We start from the raw sequence: 13,896 nt of genomic DNA, 5'->3' as shown, positions 1-13,896 counted from the left end.
ATACCGCAAAGTATGTTGTGCCACCAGAACTAGAGTTCCGACAGTGCAGTGGCCAGTAAGGATTGGGCCCAAGGGCCACCAGATTTGTATGTGCTGTTCTTAGTACTCAGGCATGTCCCCCAAAAATACACTGCTGATGCTAGTGTACCAAACAAGTTCACTAGTTTTTCTTCTGTTAAAAGCATTTAAGAAACACCTTCTCAAAACAATTCAATTTTAAGAGACACAATGGGCCACCTAAATCCAATGTTGTTCTTGGAAGCATGTAGTGATGGAGGTCCCTTGTTTCTTCCTTATAGCCATATTTTTCCCTTATGGAAAGCCTCAGCGTAAGGTTAAAGAGGAAAGAGGCTTCCCTGAGACACTTTGAAATCACAATCATTAGAGAAAGATCACATGGCCAAGCAGACAAGGAGTTTGGGAAGAGTCAGGTTCCCTGCTGGGATTGGTATGCACCAGCTGATTAGGCATCAAAGCCCAGGAGGACTGGTCCAGAGGAGTGGTTGTGATGCACAGGTGTAAACTATCCAGTTGGATAAACCTATGATTTCATTGAACATAGGTTATTAAAAGTCAACCCTAAGCATGTGTGTCTGGGTTCTGATGTCGGTTCTAAAAGGGAATCCGTGCATGGCCAGTTCCACCGGCCTCACTGAAAATCAGAGGGGTGCAAAGGCCAAAGGCAAGGTAAAGATAGGAACCAATGAACTAAGGCATGTTAGGGGGTAGTTGTTCTTTTAAGCTCAACTGTATTTGCCAGCTGGTTATTTCACTAACAACTCAGTCCTGTTTAACTCCCCATGCAGTGATGCAGCCATACCAGCAGGGCACATGCTGTATCCTACAGAGGAGTTTGGGGCCTCAAATGTCTCCTACAGGTAAGGGAACATTTTATCCTTTCCCCAGGATAAAGGATGTTTGCCCTGAGTGGGTCAACATGGACTAAGATTACAGTATGTACTTATACCAGCCCCAATAGATGATGCCAGCACAACCTTTTCTTGGAAACCTCCAGTGAATGAGGTTTCACAAGCTCTGTAAGCTGTTTCTCTCAGTGAGTTAAATTTTTCTATTATTTAGGACAGGCTTCCAAATATCTAACCAAAATCCAACTCCTTATAATTTAAAACGCTGTTTTTTTTGTCCCACCTTTATTGGATATACATTGTACCTTTTGTAACATCACAACATTGTTAATATGTCTCCTATTAATACTGTTTTCATCAAACTAAATATTCCTTAATCTTTTCTTTGTACAGTTAGACTTTGGGACCATTTATCATGCTTGCTAACTTGAATAACTCACTAGAATAATGTTGAGATGTTTTACCCTCAGTCCAGGTGCAATTCTTTCCAAGTTTGTATCACACTCAAATTTGATAAACACATTGGCTATGCTTTGATATAGTATTTTGAGAACAACACTGAAAAGCATTGATCCATATGTCAGCTTTCACCAAAGATGATTAGTGTCTCAGTGTTAATAATCATTTCATTTTCAAAGGAACTTCATGGGGTGGACTGAATGGTTTGCACCAAGAGTTGCAAGAGAGATCCTTCTCATTTATTTTCTCATATTTTCCTTAACTTGGGCCCACACCTGACTTTGGTTGTTTAAAATGATAAATGCTGCCAAATATATGTGAAGCATGATTTAGATCAGGGTTGCAACATTGAACGAGGGCACTGTTAAATGTTTCCCCTCCCCATCGCCTTCCTAATCCAAATTCTCTCTCTCTCTCTCTCTCTCACACACACACACACACACACAGGGCCTAGGAGAGGGGGGTAAAGGGGGTATGCTGGGGGAATTACTATGGGCATATGGTGGTGACTACTGCCATAATCCATACACACCAGCCCAGGAATGCATACATTCCTTAACACCTGGGAGGAAACTGACCTTCTACAGTCACTCTTTGGCTTATGGATTCACTTCCCATGAAGGAGCATAGAGGAGCTCAGCAACATAGCTGCGGGACTACAGCTGCTACAGAAGTCAGTTTTGGTGTACACAGGACACTTTCCATTCTAGTGTGAGCCTAAATACAATGATACTAATCTCCTACAGTGATCTATATTTGAAAGATTTTTGGGAGACTTGGGAGTGTGTTTATTTTTCCAGATTACAGTATCTCACTGCCAACACTGCATGGGCAGGTAGACCTGAGTTCTGCATTGGGAAGACTGGTAGACCTGAGCTCCAAAGACTATTCCTGCTGTTGCCAGTTTCCCCCTGCATGTTTAGCCCCCATTGCTACCCTCCACTCTATTTCACTATCTCCATCTATGTTAATGGGCCCAAAAGAAACTTTGTACCCCGATAAAATTTCGTTCAGTGGCCCTGCACACACACACACACACACACACACACACACACACACAAAACAGCTATTTTTAGAGATGTTAGTGGAGGGTGGTAGAGTGGGGTTGGATCTTTATACCTTTTATATTTACTTGGTATATTATTTTATCCCCTTTTAATACATTTATTTTAAACAACTTCAACCCACTGCAGTGGTTTTGGACTGAGAAACATTCATGATTCAATCTTATGTCTATCTAGAAGTAATTCCAATGAGCTCCACAGGATTTACTCCCATGCAGTGGCATCACTAGGATTCGCGTCACCCGGTGCAGGAGGCCTGTGTGTCACCCCATGCAGTGGGCGGGGCAACACCCCAGGTGGTGGGTATGGTGATGTACCATCACCCCGCCCCCACTGGATTATTGGCTGTACCTTTTGATAGAACACAGATATTTCAATGTGGTTTGCTTCATTGCATTGCATTGCATAATTTCAATGCATGAAATTACGCATTGATTGATATATAACATGATGGTATTATTCCTTCAAACTCTGAATTTAGTGATTTTGAAAACTTGTAGAGTCACACACACACACCCCCATGTTTACTTACTAACACCTTATTGCAGCAGTTCTCAAACCTTTAGCACCAGCACCCACTTTTTAGAATGATAATCTGTCCAGGACCCATTGGAAGTGATGTCATGGCCAGAAATGACATCATCAAGCAAATTAAAATAAATAATTATAAATAATTAAATTAAAATAAAAGAAATAATTAAATAAGGGGGAGCCAGCCCTGTTCCACCAAGTGAATTTTCTCTGTAGCCTGCCTGCAATAACACCCTCCCAAAAAAAGAATCAGTGAGATTTTCAGCCCTCCCGAGTGCCCAGTTTAAAGTTATTCTATTTCAAGCATATCAAGATAAAGACCCACCTGGCTTTACAAGTGCAAAATAGAAAACACTCCCCTAACCAGTTCAAGCTTCTTCTTTTTTGTCCTTTTTAGTAGGAGGGAAGCTGCCTTCTGGAGCATTTGTTGAGCTCCAGTTCCATCGGATTGGGACCATTCTGGTGTCCTCACATTCCCCTTTGCCTGGCCTGATCACAAGCCAAGGTACATCTGCCTGCTCACAAGTAAACACGACCATGTGGCTTAGTTTTGCTTTCCATAGGGCTCAATACATTTGAAGCTAGGAGGGAGGGACCTCCTTCTCGGGTGTTTTGCGGGGGCTGCATTCATTGGATCAGGACCATTGCAACGTTCTTGGATTCCTCTCAGCCTGCCCTTTCCGAAGGACTAAGGCAGGTTCGCCTACTCACGAGTAAACGCGTGATACTGCTCGGTTTCTCTTTCCATAGGACTCCATGCATGTTTTTCTTTCCAGTTTTTTGGCCATAACTTTTGAAGGAAATGTTCCATTTACCATATTATATTATTATCATGAGTATTTATATACCACTTTTCGACAAAAATGGTTTACATAGCACAATAAATCAATAAATGGTTCACATGTATCAATGAATATGGATACTTGTATGATTTCCCCTGTGCAGAAATCAACATTCAGATTGAGGATATAGCATTAGAGTCTTCTTTTGCCTGTGCCACAGACCTCATTCAAACAGCACCCACAGGTAGCTGCATTTGCCACTTTAAAATGTGGGAGATACGATCATGGATCTCCCAACATTACATCTAGTTTGAACTCATATTTACAATTCCAAGAAATGGGTTGTTGTCTTATCTTTTCTTCTCAAACAGGAACTTCCTATGTTGCTTGGAAAGCTGTTTATAACATTTGGGAGAGCTCCAAAAGGAGTTGGTCACATGATATGTCACATGGTATGTCAGGCTGGCTTCTGCTCAAAGAAGCAAAACTAGATGGCCTGAGAAGTTCACCTGAGATTTTGAATTTAGCTATCTGGAGAATGACATTAGAGTCCAGGTCTGCTGCCACAGGGTTCATTGTCTTAGTAGTGTTAACTATTTCCTGCCTTGGGATATAAACAAATAATACATCATGAGCTCCTTTCCAAAAGTGCCCTCCCTAAATCATGACTAGAAAGGTAATCAAGACCAGTATAATGCCTAGCTACTGAAAGTTATTTCAATCTTTAGGGGAGGAGGGCAGGAGGTCTGGTCTAGAGGGTAGAGCCTCCGTCTGCCTGAAGATAACATCCACAAGGTCACCAGTTCGAGGCCACCGGCACCGTGCGACCTTGGAGCAGCTGACAAGCTGAAGCCGAGCAATTCCATCTGCTCTGAGCGTGGGAGGATGGAGGCCAGAATGTGAAGCCAGATCGGAATGAAACACCTTGAATGTAGTCGTTCTTGAAAGAAAGAACCTTCTTTGAAATTGTAAAAATCCCTATTTAATAAGGGATTTAATAAAGCCTGCCTATGTAAACCGCCTTGAATAAAGTCTTGAATAAAGACCAAGAAAGGCGGTATATAAATACCTGTTGTTGTTGTTGTTGTTGTTATCTCTTATTAATAGTTATACTAGTAGCAACATCTTAATTATGATGATGATCATCATCAAACCTAGACTAACTCAGCTTTCTATAGTGTTAGAAACCCCATGTAATGCTTGCCACATGCACAAAACAACAGAAGCCCAACCTTATATAAAGTTCTTCGTCAGCATTTAGCTCAGATAAACAAGACTGTACCATAAATGTTTACAGCTGTGAAGCTCTTGGACTCCATCTAATCAAGTTTCCTGCAGCACAATTAATGCAACCACTGTCATCTATAATGGTTTCCACAATAACTCCATCACTATCCAATTCTGTGCCAAATCCAGATATTAACAAAATCAAGCAGTACATTTTAATTGGATTACCAGCCAAATTACAAAGTGATATCATATCCCAGCAGTACTTCCAAAAAGCAAGAGTAGGATTTAGTCGTTTATCACTTGTTGTGTATCTCATCAAATCAAATATCAGCTAATGTATATTGGCTTTTGCAGAAACAGTAGAACAGTAAAAAAAAAAAAAAAAGAGCTTGCTAATTGATGGCAAAATTAGGGCTATTTCAAATTCACATTAGATAATAATAGTATTCTAGCCTTCATTGTATCAGGTTTATCAGTAGTCATTAAAGCTGACCTAATCTTCTTCACTAACAAATTAATCCACCCCACTAGATGAGACTCAATTGAGAATGGAAATACATGCAGAGTTTCACTGTAGCTAGAATGGGCCTTAACAATGTCCAAATTGTATACATACAAGGCAAAAATTCTCCAACCTACATGTTAGGTTTCCTAACTGACAGAGTTTCTTCGCAATTAAAAGTCCAGCCTCACCCTTGCCTTGCATCAAGATATGATGCATTGTAAGCAAACCCTGCTAACTGAAGAGAAAGGTACTTTTTTAAGCAGTGCACCTCTTACATTTACAGGCAGAGCAACTGCCCCTCTTCAACCCAGTCTAGCATCTCTTCAGCTGTTTGCTGAGCCCCATCAGATAAGGATCCAATTTTTTTTAGCTATATAGACCACGTTGTGAAGTTTTTCATTGAAAAGTGGTATATAAATATTCAGCTGTAGCCTGAAATGTTGTTCTAGAACAAACAACATGGCTAATACATTATCAAGATTTACACAATATTCTTGATCTGACAGCTGAACAAGTTAGCATAATGCACCACCTTCAAAAGCCACTGCATATGACACATCTATATTCTGGCAGCCTACAAAGGATAACAGTGATTATGTGTATATTGAATAATGAGCACCTATGATAAATCACCATAAGTTTTATACAAAATATCAATTTCAAGATTTTACAATATTATTCTCTGGTACTATTTATACAGAACAGGTGAGTCAGCTATTAGTGGGTACCCAAACCATTTAAATAGAGAATTAAATGGGTAATGTGCCTTTAACACTCATAGCTCTTTTCAGATCTAAGAATACATGACTGGTTAGAGTTAAATAAACAAAAAAACTGTGAAAAGTGAATCTGAAGGCTAGTTATAGAAATTTGGTCAAAGTGGGTTTTAACCAAAAATATTAAATAAATTGGTCAACAAACTATAGTGGAGATGGAGGGATAACTATAGGGCATTTTTGAACAAAAATTCCTGAATCTTTATTTTCCCACTTTTGCAAAAAGGTTTTTTTTAAAAAAAAAAAAAAATCTCTTTCAAAAGAATAACTCAAATATATCGTTGTGTGAATTTTAGAAGAGTGAAATATTGTGAAAAAGGAAAAACAGACTGTCTTTAAATGATGGAAAACTTACAGAAAGAAATCAAAAGATGCCTAAAGCTCTTGTCAAGATTATTGAATATGTGAGAACTGTGGCAAACACCAGACTTCTAATAACTCAACCATTTATTGTTTACAACTCACTAGAAAGGGCCAGGGGAGAGATAACGTATCTGAGAACTGTTTTTACGTACTGATCCTTCTGGAACTAGGATCGTTCAGGTCTCTGAAGAAATAGTACTGTTTCCCCCGTTCTCTTATGTGGTTTGTCTCATCTTAAGGCCTACCAAGGTTGGCTCTCAGAAGAACAGTACATGACAAGCCATGAATCATGCATGCAAGCTGGCTACCTTGCTGAAGGGTTAGATCTAGTTAGTGCTTCTGTAGGTGACTGCCTGGGAACCCTCATATACATCACCTTAAGTTTCATAAGAAAAGGAAGGTGAGGTGTGGATGAAATAAAAACATTAAAAAAATGAAGAAAACCCCACAATATTCACCCCCAAAAGGAATTGTCTTAGAATTGACAGCAACTAAACAATTTTAGCTTTTAGTGAATTTAGCAGAAACATAACATGGCAGAAGCAATGGTAACTATACTTTGCCAGGAACACATTTTGTGTTCGATAATGAAACCAGAATATCAATAATAGGCTTGATATGGTTGTCAATAACAGGCTACAAGATAAATATTCAATCTCTGGGGCTTTCTAACAACCCCATTCTATGGGCTCTTATCACTGATGTGTTCTGCCAGCGGTGACTGCCTTATGACAGTCGCAAAAAACATTCAGACAGTGCTCAAAGGTGCAAGAGCATCAGTGCCTTCCCGCAAACACTAGGGCAGTGAACCAGCCAGCAGAGGTAAGATGGGGTGGGAGAGGGCGGAACAAGGAGGTTACAGGGCAGGAGAGGGCTGATCTGGTCTGGGAAGGGGGAGATGGCAGCAGTAGCCGCCACCGAATCCTAGCCCTCTTCCTAGACTCAATCCTATGCTGCAGGTCCACCCAAACCAGAGCCAGCAAATTTGCAAACATAGGTCTGAGTAGAACCCCCCTCATGCTGTGGAGGCTGACTCCCAGGTAAGGGAACAAATGTCCCTGAATGTTACCCAGAGGAGACCTTTGCAACTGCCCCCTGTGGGGGGACATTTTGTGGTAACCATTTTGGTGTTGCTGCACTGGCAGGGGAAGCATAGGATTGGGCTTCTAGAGCTGTACTAGCAACAGACAACACAAGTCTAGTCTAATTGCAACAGGAACGTAATTCAGCCTTTTTTGGTCAGAAAAAAAAGTGTCTTTACATGAAAATATGTTACTGTAACATAAGAAAAGTCTTGCTGGATCAGTGCAAATGTCAATTTCTCCAAGCCTTTTACTTAAGGGGAAGCATCAGGGGTTGGCCAACTGAGGCACTGGACAAGGTGGCCTCCTGGTTGGTCTGCCTACTGGTTGCAATGGTAGCACCCCATGTGCTATCAGGTGCTGAGTGGGGGGCATTCACATGAATATTCAACAACCAGAGAATCAGAAAGTAGACAGAGCTAGGTTTTTATGTAAAGAGAGTGTTAGTTCAAGTGAACATTGAACTTTGTTGCATTCCTAAAATGAGTCCCTGTTTCCCTATAGATGAACATCAGTCAGTGGAGAAGAAAACCTAAGGATTAAAATGACTATTCCACTGAAAGGATCTGGAAACTACAAACAGTGGAAATGTGGCTTCAAAAAGGGATTCTGAAACCCTGACGTTCTGCAAATTTTGATTGACAGGTGACCCGATATGGGACTCAACTAAAGCTTTCTATAGTGAAGAATTGTAAGAATTACTATTCAAGCTTGGGTGCCAAAAATGCTGATAATGGCACAAAGGAACATATTGGTTATAAAAAGCCCTGAGTTCCAGAAATGGTTCAGAATATATGGAACCAATTTTTCAAGTGTTTCTTTTAAGCATGCTTAGGGAAAGGGGTTAACATAAATGATGGCTTCCATGGGATCCTACCTGCTCCTTCCTGTAGATTTTTCTCTCATTTTTAAAAACCCTGTCTTCTCGTTGTGGCATTTTTCACTTAAACTCTAATTGTTTAAATTGTTTAAATTGTTTAAACTCTACACTTCTTCAACTACTTTTTGGGTTTTTTGTACAGCTGTATTTCAGGCATAAGGCCAGGTTTTTGTACAATGAAACTGGAAACCTTACTTGACTCTTTGGGAAGTACAAAAGGCCTTTCTACAATATTATAAAATCTGCCTTTTTTATTAGTTTTGACTAAGATTGTCATAAACTCAAAAAACAAATTAAAATGATAGAAAAAACACAATGTATTAGAAGGGAAATGCATGCTGAACTGGCAAGAACTTGAGATCATCACTTGCTTCAAAGTAATGCTCTTGAACACTGCAGATCTCAGACACTACCCCAAATCCAAGACTACTACTTGAAACAAAATGTGCAAGTTGATTACAATCTTATTGGATTTCCTGATTCCCTTCTCTCTGGACCCATTTGGCAACAGTGAAGTGTTAATTCTGAAGAATACAATTAGAGCTATGGAAGATTACTACACAGTATTAGGGGATGTGCTGAATTTATTTTTTGCAAAGCAGGATGGCATTTTACAAGTGCTGTTTGTACCCCTATGGACAACACGAACAAGATTTCACCACTTGCTGCTTTGGTAGAAATTATACCAATGCATCAGGCACTATGTGTAGTACAAAGCTAGCTGTGTACCATCTCTGTTTCTCATTTGCAATACCCCAGGAAACAGACTACTGGCCTCTCCAAATGCAACACCTATCCAATTAATCTTTTTAAACCATCAGGTGTTGGCTGTAAATTACTGCTTGATTTTGCATGCTCTATAAATTGCTGAAGTGGTACAACATAGAACTGGGTTGGATGCTGCCAATACTCACAAGATCATTCATAACACCTTGATCCTACAAACCAGACAGCTGCGTAGCAAACTCTGCATTCACAGCCAGTTTACTCATTCCTTCCCTCCCCTACCTCTCATTCCCATTCTGCATGAGAGACTGCATTTGACACTTGGCAGACCTTCAGAAGTAATCTGCAATACAATGGGGAAGCACTGCTGTTTTAAAGAACAGTCAAGCACACTGCAGCATATGTGCAAGCCCATATCCAGTGTGTGTAAAGGAGTTCTCTTGATCACAGTTCAAATCTTCTAGAGATGCAACTACCTTTCACTCACCATGAAGAAGATAATTCCTACCCACATATGTACATGCCACAATACATCTGTTAATCTTTACAGTGCTGCAAAACTCCATTGAAATTTGTGTTTTAAATCAATTACCTTTGAGCTGCTTTCAGGTAAAAAAAAAGTCAAGCTGTTCCTTGCCATTTCATTTCTGACACTTTTTAAACATTTGTATAGAGAATAGTCTTAAGGAAAAAATATCCCATAAAACATAAAAAAAAAGAAAAGATGTTGCTTCTATCAGGTATATTTCAAGTACACACCAAGTTCACATTTCTTTAGTATGCAAGCCATACCTCCTTCTTGACTTCACAAATGTCAATTCAATTATCAGAATTTTTAAAAGTAATGTTCCAAAACCTCTGTATCAAATAAACTTACTGCCACTGTCTGCTCCCATCAATTTTATCACCAATAAAGGTCAGCCAGCACAACCATGAAGTCCTGCTATGGATCAAAATGCACCGCCCGAAGATTGACACAGGAGACTTTTAAATGTAAACTGATACATCTGTAAACTGTATACAGTGGCGTACCGAGGGGGGGAATGCTCCTGGCACCAGGTGGGGGGTGGTACTAAACTGCCATCTACCCGCCTGCAGCACCACCACCCCCTGGCAGCACTCAGACACTCAGGGTCTTTTGTCCAGAGGCATTCTGAAGAGGCAGTGAGAAGCAAGTATCTTGTGGTCTTGTGCTCCCTGAGGCATCTGGTAGGCCACTCTGGGATACATGAAGCTTGACTAGATGGGCCCTGGGCCTGATCCAGCAGGGTTCTTCTTATGTTCATGTTCTTATGAAGGCCAGGGAAGCAGTGTGCTGCTTCCTCAACCCTCAGAAGACTTTGTAAAGGCCTTGGAGGGCCAAAAAAAATCACTTCCGGTTTCATGGAAGTGACCTTCTGAGAGCTGGGGAGACTTCCCTGGCACTCTGAATGCCTTCAAAAGCCATTAAAATGTCATTTCCGGTTTCCTCCGTGAAACTGGAAGTGATGTTTTCTGGCCCTCCAAGGCCTTTACAAGGCCTTTTGAGGGTCGGGGAGGGTGTGCACAGCCTCCATGGTCCTCCAGAAGAGAGGCAGGGGGTGACAGCCCACCAGTGGGGGAGGGTGGCAGCCTGCAGTCATGGCCCCAAGTGGTACCGGGGCCAAGATCACCACTGACTGTATAGGAGGCTATAAATTGATAATTTTGTGTCTCTCTTCTTCACTAACTGGGCAAAGTGGCATCATCCCATCTGATGGCTCTCATATTGAGCAATGAGAGAGCAACCACTCCTATTTGTTCCAAAACAGTGTCTTTCCCAGCAATTGTTTGCTGGTGTCCCTTTTGTGTCTTTTTCCAGATCGTGACAAGCTTTGCAACAGAGGACCCTCCTCTTATTCCCTTTGCAATATAAACTATTCTGTGAACTGGAGGGGGGGGGGGTAAAAAGCACTGTGTAAATATTCCAGTATAATAATTCTTACGTACAACACATATCACTAATTTTATCAGGGTTCAACTCTAGGTCAAGTATCAAATTGCCTGGAAATAGCATAAAGATTTCAATGCAATTGAGACTTGACCTAAAGAGTAACCAAGTCCACAGAAGTATGACAAATTGCCATGAAATAATGTTTTTCTTTTTATAGATTTTAACAATTGTTCCCTTGCTCCAGGATAAGCCTTCACTGCCCTACTGTGTCTACTCAAACCTGTGTCAGTTATATAGCTAGCGCACATCCAAGAGAACAGAGGCTTGGAAGGGAGATAGGATATTGGTGGTGGTGCCACTGCCACCAATACCACCTGTTTCCCGCCTTGATCTGCCCGCCTTCCTACCCCAGTCTTCTCCTCATTAGTCTACCTCCAAACCCCTTTTGCCCCTGGCACTGACTTGCCCGCACCAGGGTTCATTGGGAGGTCTCTGGCAAGCGGATCTAGTCATATGCCTTTTGCAGCTGCAGCAGCCAGGCTGCGTTGAATAGCGTGTCACCTTTTGCGACAGCCATAAAGCATGTTACATCACTGGAACACAAATTCCGGTGGCACAGCCGCCCATTAGGATTGGACCTTTATGGTTTCCTATAAGACCTTTCTGAAGTTTTCAACACTGAAGTGTCTTCATCGACACCCATAGTAACTATGTGCTATATACAAAACAAACCAAAAGTTACAGCCCACAAGTCTGGCCACAAGTTACAGCCCACAAGTACACACAAGTCTGGCCATCTAACTAGTTTTGGTAGTCACTGAATGAACAGCTCCTAAGTGCACTGAAATCCACATTGTATTATTAGGCATGTATGATGCTGTCCACCATACACACAATCCTCTGAATATTTCTGATCAAATGCAGTACATACAGATTCCAAGGCACATAAAATTATTATGGATGATTAGCACAGCACAGAAGTTAGTGCTAATTCTAAAAACAACCATGAAAGTCCACAGTCTTTACATCCTAGGATTCTGGATTGCAGTAGAGTTAAGGAGGCCATAAAGGGTTACATCATTTTATAATTAAGAGACAAAAATGTGTATTGCTTGTTCAAATGGACCTACATTCACCTAGCACAGCATTTTATTTTCAGCAGCAGCTAGTTAGTTGCCTCTGGTTGCTCAGAAGTGGAATGCAAGGGCAATGAACTTCCACTGTTATTTCCCCCTCCCCCCACCTGACATTCAGAGCTACACTGCCTCAAGTACATAGAGAAACCATTTAGCGATCATAGTCTTTCTCATTCTCTTTTATTCAACTAAAATGTCATCAGTGGCTCTGGATATTTATTTGTTTACTTAATCTGTCCTTTTCAGCTCCACCCTGTTAAGCCTACTACATCTTGGTGCCATTTCAAAACCAATCAACATTGAATACTTACTGTGAAAACAAAGTCCTTGACCGAACTATGAATTTGAACACGTATTCCAGAGCTTTCAGGGTTCTTAATATTGGTTCACACTGCTCCCCTCTACTGGAAGTATCCAAGTAAGTCTTCAAAACAGTCATGAGTTTTCTGAAATCGAGAAAACAGATTACAAAGAGAAAAACTGTCACACAGGATTTCTAAATAGCATCAAGTGACAGATATGTATGACAGAGATATAAATAAAAACTCACAGAACAACATGGCAGGCTTGGTTTTATTGCTTTGTAATTCAAATACAAATATTGCACAGCTCATGAGGGACAAAGCCAGAGTAGCATGACCTTTTATTTCCAGTTATTATTTCTATCTATCACACAGGATGGTCTTGGGCAGTGGCCCACAATCATTTGCATTGAACTATATTACAAGGACAGTGTGGGCTGAGAATTCTCTGAGCCAAAAAAAGGAATCCAAACTCCAGTAGTGATCTAGGCTACAGTCTTTACGTTTTGGCAGCCTGTACATATTTTGGCAACAAATGGGAAATTGCAAAAACAACGGAAGAAGGGGAAGAAAAGGAGCTGCACCTAAAAGCACATGACTCATGGCAGGTTGGGGAATCCTAGACTTTCACCATAGACTCCATTTACTGCATACATTTTTAGAAGACAAAACACACTTTTTTCACTGTTTTCATTTTAACGTTTGCCCCACATCTTCTGTAGATTTCTACATTTTCTACAAACTTGATTTATCCAAAGTACAACATATATTTAGGAAAACAGTCTGCAGCAGACTATTCACTATGCACCCATGCGGACAGCAAATATATCTGTGAAGGGATCATCTCAGTAAGATTTTAAAAATATGCAAGTCAGCATTAACACAAACTTTAGCCCGCTGTGACCCTCCTCATCCTCTGCAGTGGATCACGACCCCATGATCAATGCTCTGCACAAAGCCTTTCTGGGAGCCCTTGGAGGCCAATTCCGTGTTGCGCTAAGCCTGCAACCCATTCTACTGGCTCCATGGGCCCCAGAATGATTTGCAGAAATGACCAGAAGCTACTTCCAGTTCACAGAAGTGGCTTCCGGTTTACTTCCAGGTTGCTTCTGCTATTTCCAGTCACTTCCATGAGGCATTCTGGAGCCCGCTGAGGTCAATGGAATAGGTCACATGCCTAGCGAATGCAGAAGCAGCCTCCAGAAGCTCCCAGAAAGACTTTCCAGTGGAGCATTGAGCAGGGTCATGACCCATGCAGGGTCACGTTTGGGAAATGCTGATT

At 41.1% G+C, this 13,896-nt stretch overlaps 1 protein-coding gene across 2 annotated transcripts in view; it reads right to left on the bottom strand.

Annotated features, from left to right (window-relative positions):
- DOCK2 (dedicator of cytokinesis 2) overlaps positions 1-13,896 on the bottom strand; it is a 337,258-nt gene that overhangs the window by 267,445 nt on the left and 55,917 nt on the right. For both annotated transcript variants that reach the window (XM_066613322.1, XM_066613323.1), the window contains exon 22: positions 12,624-12,758. In XM_066613322.1, coding sequence (XP_066469419.1) covers positions 12,624-12,758 — 135 coding nt within the window. The remainder of the gene's footprint in view (positions 1-12,623; positions 12,759-13,896) is intronic.

Source organism: Tiliqua scincoides, chromosome 2 (assembly GCF_035046505.1).
Source record: "Tiliqua scincoides isolate rTilSci1 chromosome 2, rTilSci1.hap2, whole genome shotgun sequence".
Lineage (NCBI taxonomy): Eukaryota > Metazoa > Chordata > Lepidosauria > Squamata > Scincidae > Tiliqua > Tiliqua scincoides.
The sequence above is the reverse complement of the archived record's forward strand: the minus strand, read 5'-3'. Positions and strand labels throughout refer to the sequence as shown.